At 33.4% G+C, this 13,849-nt stretch overlaps 1 protein-coding gene across 10 annotated transcripts in view; it reads left to right on the plus strand.

Moving 5' to 3' along the window:
• Positions 1–13,849, plus strand: part of FAM169A (family with sequence similarity 169 member A) — a 107,640-nt gene that overhangs the window by 83,407 nt on the left and 10,384 nt on the right. For all 10 annotated transcript variants that reach the window (XM_016136443.2, XM_036226092.1, XM_016136438.2 and 7 more), the window contains 5 exons: positions 2,053–2,232; positions 6,448–6,576; positions 7,073–7,182; positions 9,870–9,909; positions 10,398–10,548. In XM_016136443.2, coding sequence (XP_015991929.2) covers positions 2,053–2,232; positions 6,448–6,576; positions 7,073–7,182; positions 9,870–9,909; positions 10,398–10,548 — 610 coding nt within the window. The remainder of the gene's footprint in view (positions 1–2,052; positions 2,233–6,447; positions 6,577–7,072; positions 7,183–9,869; positions 9,910–10,397; positions 10,549–13,849) is intronic.

A 13,849-nucleotide genomic window follows, 5' to 3' on the forward strand; every position in this document is an offset into this window, starting at 1 on the left:
TCCCTCCTCCCTCCTCCCTCCTCCTCCTCCTCCTCCTCCTCCTCCCTCTCTCTCTCTCTCTTTTAATTTCATAATCACTATTAGCTGTAGCTGTGAGAAAACCCTGATTTTAAAGCATTTAAAACTGATATGGCCACAGTAGCTTTTTGGTGAGACTATCTGTTAGATTCATACAAGAAATTTATTTCAGTTGTATTGAGTTTAATTGACAATGAAAAGTTGTGTATATTTAAGGTATATAAGTTAATAATTTGATATACATGGTGAAGTAGTCACCAGAATCAAGCCAATTAACATTTGTTGCCTCCCATAGTTATTTTTTGTCTTTTTTTTTTTGTGGTGATAACATTTAAGATCTACCTTTATAGCAGCTTTTATGTATACAATACGATATTGTTAGTCACTATATAAGATATTTTGATTCTTAGAAATATTCTAACTAAATGTCAGCAGTTAAGCCCTAAGTATATATAGCAATATGTGTTACCTATTCTAAATTTAAATTAGTTGATAGACTTGGAGACTGTTGAAAAACGTTACTGAAATTTTTCAATTTAATCATAAATAATTTAGACTATTTGGTTGAACTAAAAAAAGTTTCGTTATATCAACCAACTCATCAGATGATGTAAGTCAATTTGTGAGATGTTTGTTACCTGAAATTTTGTTTCTTCCTTGAACTACATTATTAGAATTTTCTGAAATCATGAATAATCTTACTGAGAATAATAGATTATGTGAGGCACAAAGGGTATAATACTGACTGATAACTAATTATGAATTAATACTAAAATTAATAGAAAGTGTGATGCCCCACTGTGTTGCCCTCAACTTATAAACTGTCTTAAGACATTATAGGACCTAACATATATTTAGAGGGTCAGAACCCCAGTTAAGGTTCTTAAAAGTTAAATCAGTACAGCTGTGTAATAAAGACATATTTAGATACTGCTTCAAATTTTTCCTCCTGTTTAACCTTAAGCTTACAGAATATTTTGAAAATTGTATTCACAGCAAAAAGATTGCTGACGGAGCCATTTCTAAGACAGATATTTCCAATTAATCCTAATCCATAGTCCTTAAAAATTTGGAGAGCTAAGTCACTTTCTTGCTACTTGTTAAGTAGATAAAAATGAGGGACAAAGTAAAGGGAAAAGATGAATATTCAGGTGCTAAGGTTGGAATTATTTTGTGTATTATGAACTATATAAAATCATCAAATACTCTTAATTTGAAAATTTAATAATTAGTTTTAAAGTTGTGCAAGTCTGTTGATAGTGATGCATATTCAAATATATGGTTGATGAAACTAATAGTTATTTATCCCATATCAGATGAAGATATTGGCAAATATAAAATACATAGCTCTTCCCATTATCACATATATACATTATATTGTGTAATAGTTTCTAGAAAGTATTTTATATTGTTATACATAAATTTATACATTTCTTTACTATTCCTCTTAAGGTAGTAAATGTTGACATAAGGAATGTCCCAACCTGTAGAGAATTTTTATGAGTTTATTTGAGTCGAATTGATGACAGTGTATCTCAACAGACTGAGAAAAATGCTTCCCAGAATGATAGTTTGCAGTTTCTTTTATGCATTCGAAATTAAGGAAGATTACATGGGGGTGGGGGGGGGGGGAGAAGCTAGGTGAAGATTGGAATACAGGATAGTTAATAAGATCATGTTCTTTCTCGAGGGTGGTCATGTTTCTGAGGGATCTGAAAAAGAGGCATTTCAAAGATGTGTTACCATACATGCAACATAGCAGACAGGGCTTGCTTAAAGCAAAGATAGACCATTTACGAAAGAAGTTACATGCCTAAGGCGTGACTACCCACTGTGACCTACCCAGTTAGGAATTTACAGTCTGATCACCCTGTGAGGTTACTTTCAGTAAGTTTTATTCTAGCACCTCTTTTTCACCTACATAAAAAACTAACCATTTTTAGAGAGACTGGTGACTCATGTTTTTTTAAATGTATATACATATATGGTTTTTTAATGTGAAAAATTGTTGGCTTTCTGTTCTTATGCTTGCAGGAAGCATATGTGCTTCATTTCTTACCCAGAGCTACCAACTGCCAGTTCTTGACACAATGTTTATAAGAAAAAAATATCGAGGCAAAGATTTTGGGCTTCTTATGCTGGAGGACTTTGTTGATTCCTTTACAGAAGATGCACTTGGCTTGCGGTATCCACTGTCTTCTCTCATGTACACAGGTAAACAGATTAAGTTAATCTTAAACTTGTCTCAGAGTCACTTATGATTTGTCCGCAGAATATTATAAATTCGCAAAAATCAATATTAAATAAATTTGAGATCTTTGGCACCCTAGGGCTTAATTTTGCAAATGCATCTTTATCATATATTTGACTTTTTCGAGGGTGTGGTAGCTTTTTAAAAAAATCGAAATATAATTTTACATGTTATGAAATTCACTCTCTTAAAGTATACAATACAGTGGTTTTTAGTATATTCAGAGCCGTGCAACCATAATCACTAATTCTCGAACATTCTCATCATCCCCAGAAGAAACTTTGCACCAGTTAGCAGTCATTCTCCATTTCCCCATTCCTCCATCCCCTAGCAACCACTGATCTATTTTCTGTCTCTTTGGATTTACCTATTCTGGACATTTCATATAAATGGAATCATATGATTATATTCTAAGCCCGTTGTGTCTAGCTTCTTGCATTTTGTATAAATGTTTTGAAGACTCATTTATGTTGTAGCATGAATCAGTGCTTCATTGCTTTTATTGGCTAAATAATATTCCACTGTATGGATATGCCACATTTTATTTATCCATCAGTTGATGTACTCTTGAGTTGTTTCTACATTTTATCTCATGAATAATGCTGCTATGAACATTTCTGTAGTTTTTTTTTTTTTTTGGACATTTCTCTTGTGTATGTACCTAGATATGGATGGAATCATTGGGTCATATGGTGACTCTATGTTTAACTTTTTGAGGAACCGCCTAAGTGTTTTCCAAAGCAACTGCTCCATTTTACATTCCCATAACCAATGTATGAGTGTTACAATTTCTCCACATCCTTGCCAACACTTGTTATTTTCTACCTTTTTTTATTATAGTCATCCTAGTGTGTGTGAAGTGGCATCTTTACTTTTGATTTACATTTGATGAACATCTTTTCATGTGCTTATTATCCATTTGTATGTTGATTTTGCATAAATGTCTGTTTAGATCATTTGACCATTTTTTCTTTGAGTTGTTTGTGGTAGCTTCTTAAATTAAAAAAAATTAAGATACACAAAAAAGTATAAAAAATAAATACTCATGTAACACCAGCATTTACCATCCATGAGAAATGGATCATTGCCAACACAGTTGTACTCCTACTCAATTTGCTTACTTTCTTCTCTGATATAAGTACTGTCCTCAGTTTGGCATTTATTTTCTTCATGCATTTCTTAGGCTTTTAAGACATATGTATATATTCTCCAGCAATATGTCATATTTTAAATATTTTTAAACTATATAAATGATAGGTACTGTATGAATTCTGCAGTTTGCTTTCTTATGTTTATGAGATTCATTAATGCGAATCTATATATAGCTTTATTTTTCATTTTCAGTGCTGTTAGATATTACATTGTATGACTATACCATGTGGTAATGTTTTAAAAACTATAAGTGGATTTATATTTGTAAAAACTATAAGTGGATTTATATTTGCATATATGTAAAGTTCATACAACTGCTTTTTTCTTAATGAAGTAAGATTTAATCCTGGAAAGTAATTTATTTGAAAATCTTTATAAATTTTAATTTATCACTGATTTTAATCTAACATCAAATGTTTATTTCCACTGAAAAATATTTTTGCTCTAAGTTTCCTTTCTCTTTTTAATATCAGAAATCTGGAAAATAAGAACCAAGTGTTTTATGCTCATCTTGAATCATAGTTTCTCTCAAGACTCACATATGAGAATGGAATGAGCCCTGTATACCATTGGATAATCTGAAAATAGATTTCCCCCTTGAAGTCTTAATTATCGCTTTACTAAATTGCAAGAAGAATGCAAACACATCCACTGCAGGAAGAATCTCTTTGTATTTACTCTTTTCTAGGATTCGAATGATAGATTGAAAAGCAAATGAATTGCAAGTGCATGTCAGCTAATCTCTATCTTTGCATAGTCTTGAACTCTTTACTTTCAGTTTAGATGAGATTCCCTGACAGCAATTTATTGATGTCATTTGTATAATTTTGTGAATAAGACTCTTTGAAATGTGAAAATAAAGGAATATATTGAGAATAGAAATGTTTAGGCTATGTGTCTTCTCCATCATTTTCTGTTTCTTTCTCTTCCTGCCTCTCCTGTACAATGGTTATTATTGTTGAAGGGCTTGGATTTCCATTAGGTTTTTTCTCTTTTAACTGAGTTAATAGTTCTTTGGTATTGCTATAAGTCTAATAGCTCTTTGATGCTCTTCACTTGTTTTCATGAATATTTTTAACATTTTAGGAAAGAGTATAGTGTTTTAAATTGCAGGCTTTAAAAAAAATAGAGATAATTTGTTCATTCCACAAGTAGGTAATGAGTGCCAAATATGATTGGGCTTGGTCTCAGACTAGAGTAGACAGTTAGTTAACTAAGGGAAGTTGATTTACATAATGCTATATAACATGTATAGCTGGAGACATGGAATACATAATGTCTTGTGAATCTTTTATCTATTTGGAGTTTATCTTGATATATGCTATATGAAACACAGATGCAAATATATTTTACTGGACAGGCATCAGATTGCTGTGGTGCTATTTATTGAATAATTTTTCTTTTTGGTACTGATTTGTATTTGTATCTATACCAGGGGTCAGAAAACAATGGTTCATTGACTTGTTAACTCTTTTGGTGTATGTGTGGTTCTTCCCTGGTGGTTTTTTTTTTTTTTTTTTTTGTCCCTGGTATTTACATTTTTCTTCGTCTTCTACTTCCTCTTCTTTCTTCTCTTTCTCTTTCTCATTCTTATGTCAATACCAGGTTTTCATTATGTGCTTTTATGATGATGATTCTTGAAATCTGCTAGGATAAGTTCTTATGTTTTCTTCAAAATTGGCCTCCATATTCTTTTTTTTTTCCTTTTTTATTTTAGATCATTTTTTCTTGCCCCTCCCCCCGGCTTCATTGAAATATAATAGACAATTAGTTGCTCGTATTTAGATTGTCAATTCAATAAGTTTTTTTTCAATTATAGTTGGCATACAGTATTAGTTTCAGTTGTACAGCATAGTGATCAGAGATCTATAAAACTTACAAGGTGACCACTCTATTAAATATAGTGCCCCTCTGCCCCCTTACATAATTATTACAACATTATTAACTATTTTCCATATGCTATACTTTATTATATCTCCATGTCTATTTTGTAAACATTTGTACTTCCTAGTCCCTTTGCCCTTTTTTGCCATTCCTCCCAACCCCACTCTCATCTAGTAGCCCTCAAAATATTCTCTATATTAATGAGCTTATTTCCATTTTTGTTGTTGTCGTTTATTTTGTTCTTTAGATTCCACATGTATGTGAAATCATGCGACATTTGTCTTTATCTGACTTATTTCATTCAGCGCAATACCTTCTAGGTCCATCAAGGCAATATCTTTTTCCATTCCCTTCCTTTTAGTCTGTGTGTATCTTTTAATCTGAAGTGAGTCACTTGTAGGCATCACATGTAGGGTTCTTGTTTTCTTATCCATTCAGCCGCTCTATCTTTTGGTTGGAGCACTTAATTCTTTCCATTTGAAGCACATTTTGATAGTAATGTAGTTTATTACCATTGTTTATTTCTGTTTTTGATACATTTTTTCTTCTTAAAGAAGTCCCTCTAACATTTGCCATAATACTGGCTTGGTGTTGATCAATTCCTTTAGCTTATTTTTGTCTGGGAAGCTCTTTATCTGTCCTTCAACTTCAAATGATAAACGGTTTGCTGGATAAACCGTTGGAGATCCTAGGTTTGGTTGTAGATCCTGGGTTTTCATTACATCAGACATTTTGTGCTAAGCCCTTCTGTCCTGAAGTTTCTTTTGAGAAATCAACTGCAGTCTTGTGGGTGCTCCCTTGTAGTTAACTACTTTTCTCTTGTTGCTTTTCAGTCCTTTTATTCCGTTTTCTTTTACGTCCCTCAATAACGTTTAATAATTTTTCCTTTAAAGTTGAAGCACATTTTTTGTTGGGATTTTTATTGCTTCATCATGTTAAAATTTTCAATATGGAATTTTATTTAGGATTTTTATTCGTAAATGAGACTGCTATATACTTTTCTTTTTTTTCAAGTTGCCTCGGTGTTTTTGGTTTCAAAGTTATGTAAGCCTATTAAGTGAGTTGGGCAGCTTTCCATCTTTTCTTTTTTTCTAAAACAATTGATATTTGGGAGTTCTAGAAAATTCTAAATGTATTTTCAGCTTGCAAGCAATACTTTGAAAAGTATCCAGGAGACCATGAACTCCTTTGGGAAGTTGAAGGTGTTGGACACTGGTGTCAGCGAGTGCCAGTCACCAGAGTGTTACAGAGAGAAACACTTAAAATTACAGGTAAGACTGTTTTCAGTTTGAACACATGTCCAGCTTAAAAATAGCAGTACCTGATGATGGTCGTGTTTTATAGAGTAGTGGTGTACTATAATGTAATGTGATATCTCTCGTAAACACCCTATTTTTTGAAGCTTGATTCTTATTATATGTTAATATTTGAGTCACAAAGAATAGCCCAGCAGAATATAATAGTCCAGTAGGAATTGTTGGGTAAAAAAATAAACACAGATTACTGAGACAGCATAGAATAGGCATGGGGGATCAAAGATAGTCCCCAATCGCATGCATTTCATTCATCTCTCTTCAAAAGTCACAAAATACAAATAACCATTTAAAGAGATGCTTTATAATTGCAAAGTTTCATTATAGTATATTGGTGAAAGGGATATCCTACACCTCGTTAGATTTTTAGTAGCCTTCTGTACAGGCTGCTCTTCAGGGCTTTTGTGAAAATCAGAACAAACAGTGTTACAATTAAAATTCTTCTACACAACAGTTTCTCCAAATGAAGCTAGAAGATCTGTGTCTGGAGAATATGGTCTTGCATCTGTTCCAAGTTATGAAGCAGGAACTGAAGACAATCAATCTAGTGAGATACAGCTAACTGTAGGTACACTGTATGTTTATTGTAGGAAATAATTTTTCTGTTTTTTAAAATGGATTTGGTTAATTTAATTTTTTAAATATTATACTTCATTCAACAAAGTTATGTAATTTCTACTGTATTAGTTTTCTTGGCATCTTCTGTTAATTGGTTACTAAAGAATTATTTTTCTTTGAAAAATAATTTGGAATACACATAAAATAACATATAATAAAATAAAAATCTATAATCCCACTACTCCAGGTATAGCAACTGTTTACATTTTGTATATGTACTTAATCTATATTATAAGACATGTATCTGCATACATTTTGTTTTTATTTTTATGCTGCTTCTAATTGCTTTTCTCCATTAATGTAATATTTAAAAATTTTTCTACGGCATTACTGTTTTAAAATGTAATTGTTAAATAGCAGCACACTATTTTATGTAGATACCATCATTCATTTCTTTAACATGTTGCACTTAAGTTTTTTACATTTATAAGTAGTCCAGCAATGAACACATTTATACATGCATCTTTTTGTATATGTAATTATTTCCTTGCACAGATAAATTTCTAGAAGCGGAATTAATAGTAGACCAAAGGTTATGAAGTTACTGTGGAAAGTTTGAGGCTACATGTCAATAAGTGTGTGCTAGGTCTTTGTAGAATGAAATGCGCTTTGCAAATACTAGGTCACCTGAAAGGAGGAGGAAAGGTCCTTATTACTGAACCCCAGAGGACTTATCAGGTACTTTTCTATAGCTTACTTGATATTACTTAAAATATGGGTTCATCGATGGGATTCTAGAAATCTATTAATGCCATGTTTTGTTGTGATGGCACTTACTACAGTCATTTGTTTTGTACATGGGTATCTGAGTATATTTTTAGTGAGCATCGAATGTCTTATGTAAATGCATGTGCATTTCAGAGACAAGTGCTTTGGGGGAATTATTTATGCCTCTTATTTCCTGTCTTATTTAGCATGAGTGTTGACTATACTAGTAAATGTTTAAAATTTTTTGAGGATAATACAAATAATAACTATACATAAGGAATTAAGAGTTTTTGTTTTTATTTTTTCTACATTTGGAATTTCATACTTCAGAATAAGCCCCAATTCTATTATGTTACAGTCCCAATTCCTCAGATACACTCAGATTCATTTAGCATTGGTCAAGTATCTTAAAAGCAGGGAAAGTAGAAAGTCTACTCTTCCCATACATGTGACAGCAATGTTTTACTTTAATATCAAGCCAAATAGTTTTAAATATTTCATTTTAGTGAGAATATATTAAAATTGCATCATGTCATAGGTTGGCAGCATAAATTGGATTTTATGTCATTTTAGAAATTTGTATTCTTCATATTACTTTAATATGAAGAACACAGGATATTTATCTTATCCATCACAGTTGCTCCTTCGTTTATGTCCTGTAAACAGACCTTCTTAAAGTATATTTGCCTACCATATTATAGAGTTTTGATAAGTGTGTCACTGGATAGCAGTTCATATAATCAAGTAGGTACTGTGGCAAGTGCTGGGCATACAGATTATGGATCTGTTAGGTGTGGAAGCAATAGGTGGTTCATTATTGGAAACATGAGTAAACAAATAGTCCACAAAATAATATTGCTGTAATAGAGCATAGAGTAAGTGATTATAGGTACTTAAAAAAGTGCAACTAACTCTCCCCAAGGACTGGAATTGGTGAAGTAGTAACTAAGCTGAGCTGATTTTTAAAGGGGTGTGTATCCTTTGCAATGCCCAAGTATTGCTAGGGCATCTCAAAAAATAGCATGTATAAAAACATGGAGGTATGAAAGAAAATGGCATGTTTGATATGTAAGAGTATTTCAGATTGAAGAGTCCGAAAGTTTCATTCTAGGCAGTGATAAATCATTAATTTTTTGAAGTAGTGCCACAGTTTGTAATGAGGAAGCATCACTTGTCATCAGGGTGGAGAGGATTATGGAGTATGTGATTAGAATGCAGGATACCAGTGAGGGGGCTATTAGAACAGTTCGTATTAAAGATGATAAAGGCTTGAACTAAAGCATTGGTAATGCAAAGGAGGGGGCAATTTTGAGAGATTCTTCAAAGTCAAAATGACAGGCTTCGTAGTTTATTGAATGAGGTTATAGGGGGAAGTCATTACTGCCTCACAGGTTTCTGGTTAGAATGACTGACTGAATTACTACCACTAATCACGATAGGGAATAATATTTGGAAAAGATAAGAGTTTAGTTTGGGATAGGTTGGATGTGAAATTGGATGGAGCATTCACACTGGGGAGATATTTCATTGGAAATAGAGCTTTGGAAATCAGGAAAGAAGTTGAAGAGATTAAATTATATATTTGGATTCATTAGCAGGACGTTGAAGTGAAGATAGTAGATAAAATTACACAGGGCAAGCATGTGGACTGAAAAGAGAAGGTGGCTGGGACAGATTCCTAAGAAACTCCACTTTTTACCACTATAACGTTTTAGATGGCTTCATACATTCTTAGGCTCATAATAAACTGAGGCTGTAATATAGCCTGTTTATTCTTAGATAAGTTTTCTTAATTGATGGATTGTGAGTACAGAAAGTGCTGTTTGAGAAGCATTTTAAAAGATTTTCTTTGACACTAAATGAAGCAGATTCATAGGGAGAGAAAAATGATCTAAAACTTGATTTTATCTGTATCTCTATTTTAGATCGATTCTTTAAAAGATGCCTTTGCAAGCACTTCTGAAGGTAAGAAATTCAGCTGATCTATTAGTAAGTGTTTAAGACACTTAGAGTTAGGGGGTGTGTGTGTTTGTGTGTTTGTGTTTTTTTAGAATAAGTGAAGACTTGTACAGCTCTAAAGTCTAGATTTAGGTTCTCATGCCACCACTACACTGATTTTGCTGTGTAAACAAAGTTAGTCATTGTACCTCACTCTTCCTCATTTCCTTACCTTTAAAATACATACAGTAACATCTACCTTGTTTATTTCCCAAGATTATTGGGAGAGAGTATAAGTGAACTTTGCAAAGCTCGAGGGTACAATATTGAATATTGACAAAGTTATTTTGTAACTTTAGCAAAAGACATTGACGTTTCTAAGTCTGATGTGAGGGAAAAAAGTGTAATCACGGGGATATGTGTAAACTAGCATAGTTTTTGCATTTCTGTGTATCTTAATAGGTAATCCTTTGAATACATAATCAATTAATTGTAGTTTTGTTCTTTTTTCTCAGGTCATGATAAAACACCCGTTTCCACTCGTACTCGAAGTAGTCATCTGAAGCGGCCGAAGATTGGAAAGCGGTTTCAAGATTCTGAATTTAGCAGTTCTCAAAGGGAAGATGAAAAGACTCCTCAGACTTCACCTACAGCTTCAGGAAACAAGTAGTATTTATTTTTCTTTCAGTATTTTGTTTATTCTTATTCTCATATCATTACTATTTATTATTTAAGGTGAGGGCCATCTGTGTAGCAAATGGCTTTGGTATTGAAGTTCATATTTGAATTCTCCTACAAGATTTTTGATTACACTTACCAGTGATAAGTGTCACGTTGACAGTGTTATAGGGAGAAGTTGCTAGTAGTAACAGAGTGGAATAAATTCATGATTTAATCTCAATTGTGAAAATTTATGATAATAGTCTATTGATTATATAATCCCAAATGAGTCATTATCACTGACTTCAAATTTAACAGTGGCTGTAGTTTTAGTAATGCTGAGGTATAGTCAATTTAAAAACCCTCAGTTTTACTTTATATAACTGATTCATTTTACTGGATTATTGAATATAACATAAATTAGTGGTAACTATAAATGATGCAGACAACTCCTCCAGGATCTTAATCAGTAGAACACTTGGGTCAAAACTTTATACTCTGTCTTCCTTTTAATCTTAAAGAAAGCAAGATTTTATATTTCATAGTAAAGTTAGCTTTTGCTCTAATATTCCTAACAGCTGTTCCTGAGTCAACTTTTTATAGCTTTGCTATTTTAGCTGTGAAATTATTTTATTAAGGTTGAGAATTCTGTAGCTATGCCAGTTTCTTATGTAAATAATTTTGCATTTGAGTAAGTATGTAAATGTTTTATTTGGGTGAAAAATTAATCATGTTAAAGGCAAACATAAGTAAATATTTAAATCTGGTAATTCGTGAAAAGATATAATACCCTTTTTCCATTACAATTGATATATAATATTATATTAGTTTCAGGTATAGAACATAGTGATTAGATATTTATATAACTTACAAAGTGATCTCTCTGATAAATCTAGTACCCAGTTGACACCATATACAGTTATTACAGTATTACTGACTACATTTCTTATGCTATACTTTTGAGCTCCATGACTATTTTGTAACTACTGATTTGTACTTCTTAATCCCTTCTTCTTTTTCACCCATCCGCTAAACTTCCTCCCGTCTGGCAACCATCAGAATGTTCTCTATATCTATGAGTTTGTTTCTGTTTTTGTTTTTTTTTTTCTTTAGTTCGTTTCTGTTTTATTTGTTGTTTTACTTTGCTCTTTAGATTCCATATGTAAGTGAAACAACACAGCATTTATCTTTCTCTTTCTGATTCATTCAGCGTACTACCTTTTAGGTTCATCCATATTGTTGCAGATGACGCAATTTTATTTTACATTTTTATTTTTTTTGGTCCAGTAATATTCCATTACATATGTATACCAGCTATTCTTTATACATTCACCCTTTGATGGACCTCCAGGTTGCCTCTATATCTTGGCTATTGTAAATAATGCTGCAGTGAACATGTGGATTCACATGATCCTTCGAAGTAGTGTTTTGAATTTCTTTGGATAAATACTCAGAATTAGGATTATTGGGTCTTTCTTTATTTCCTGTTATAGCCTTTGTTTTAAAATCTGTTTTGTCTGGTATTAGTATTGCTATCTCAGCTTGTTCAATTTTTCTCATTTTCATTTTCATGAAATACGTTTTTCCATCCTTTTACCTTCATTCTGTCTGTGTCTTTTGATCTGCAGTGAGTCTCTTGTAGACAGCATGTAAGGGCCTTGTTTTCTTACCCATTCTGCCACCCTATCCTTTGATTGGAGCATTTAATACATTTGCATTTAAAGTGTTGCTAGATATTAGTTTTCGACATTTTATTATTCATATTTTTGATTTCTTTTTCCTTCTTAAAGAAGTCCCTCTATCATTTCTTGTAATACTGGTGTTGATGAACTCCCTTAGCTTCTTAAAGCTTGTTTGGGAAGCTCTTTGTCCTTTGATTCTAAATGATAGCTTTCTGGGTAGAGTAATCTTGCTTGTAGATCATCACTTTATATCTCTTTGCATATTTCATACCAGTCCCTTTTGGCCTGCAAAGTTTCTGTTGAGAAATCAGCATACAGTCTTATGGGACCTCCATTGTAGGTAGGTAACTGCTTTTCTTTTGCTGCTTTTCAAAGTTTCTCTTTATCTCTTTAAATTTTGGCATTTTAATTATGATGTATCTTGGTGTAGCCTCTTTGGGTTAATCTTGTTTGGAACTCTCTGTGCTTCTAGGCTTATGTCTATTTGTTTCACCAGGTTAGGGAAGTTTTCAATCATTATTTCTTCAAACAGGTTTTCAACTTCTTGCTCTCTCCCTTCTTCTTCTGGTGCCCCTATGATGTGAATGTTGGTACATTTCATGTTGTCCCTTAAACTATCCTCATTTTTTAAATTCTTTTTTTTTCTTTTTGCTGTTCTGATTGGGTGTTTTCTGCTACTTTGTCTTTCAAATTCCTGATTTGATCCTCTGCTTCATCTCATCTATTTTTGATTCTCTCTTAATGTATTCTTCATTTCAGTTATTATATTCTTTTCTGACCGGTTCTTTTTTATGTTTCTTACCTTCATTTCTATGTTTTCTGGCTTTGTCTAAATTCTCATTGAGTTCATCTATTCTTCCCTTAAGTTCATTGAGCCTCCTTATAACTAGTGTTTTGAACTCTGCATCTGGTAGATTGCTTTTCTCCATTTTGTTTAGCACTTTTTCTGGAATTTTGTTCTGTTCTTTAATTTGGGGTGTGTTTGTCTCCCCATTTGGGCTGCCTTCCTGTCTTCGTTTCTGCATAATAGATAGGGATGCTATGTTTCCCAGTCTTAGTGGTGTGGCCTTATGCAGTAGGTGCCCTGTGGCCCAGTGGCACAGTCTCCCTGGTCATCCGAGCTGGATGGCTCCAGGTGTGTCCCTTGTGTGGTTTTTCTGTGCCCTCCTGTTGTAGTTAAGCTGTGGTTGCTTTTTGCATGTCAGTGGTAGGGATTAACCCATGGGCTGATTGATTGTGAGGACTGGCTGTGTGAGGACTGTGGTGCAGGGCCTGACCTTATAGAGCAAGATTTGCTTTAGCAGGGCTGTAGGTCCTGCCCAGTCTGCCCTTTGCCTGGGACTCCTGCTGCCCTCAGTCTCACTCAGAGGTCATGGGGATGTCTTTTCCCAGCACTAGAACCCTGGGTTGTGGAGCCTGGTATAAGCCTGGGACCACTTGCTCCTCCAGGGGGACCTCTGCAGCTGAGATAATCCTCCTGATTTTTAACCGCCACCTGAATGTGTGGCAACAGCTCGTTCTGTGTCTTCAGACTTCCCGCCTGTCTCGATGTGCCTTCCTCTCTATGTCCTTAGTTGTAGGACTTTTGTTCAGCTAGTCTTAAGATGATTTTCAATGATGGGTCT

This window comes from Rousettus aegyptiacus, unplaced genomic scaffold, assembly GCF_014176215.1.
Source record: "Rousettus aegyptiacus isolate mRouAeg1 unplaced genomic scaffold, mRouAeg1.p scaffold_m13_p_8, whole genome shotgun sequence".
NCBI lineage: Eukaryota > Metazoa > Chordata > Mammalia > Chiroptera > Pteropodidae > Rousettus > Rousettus aegyptiacus.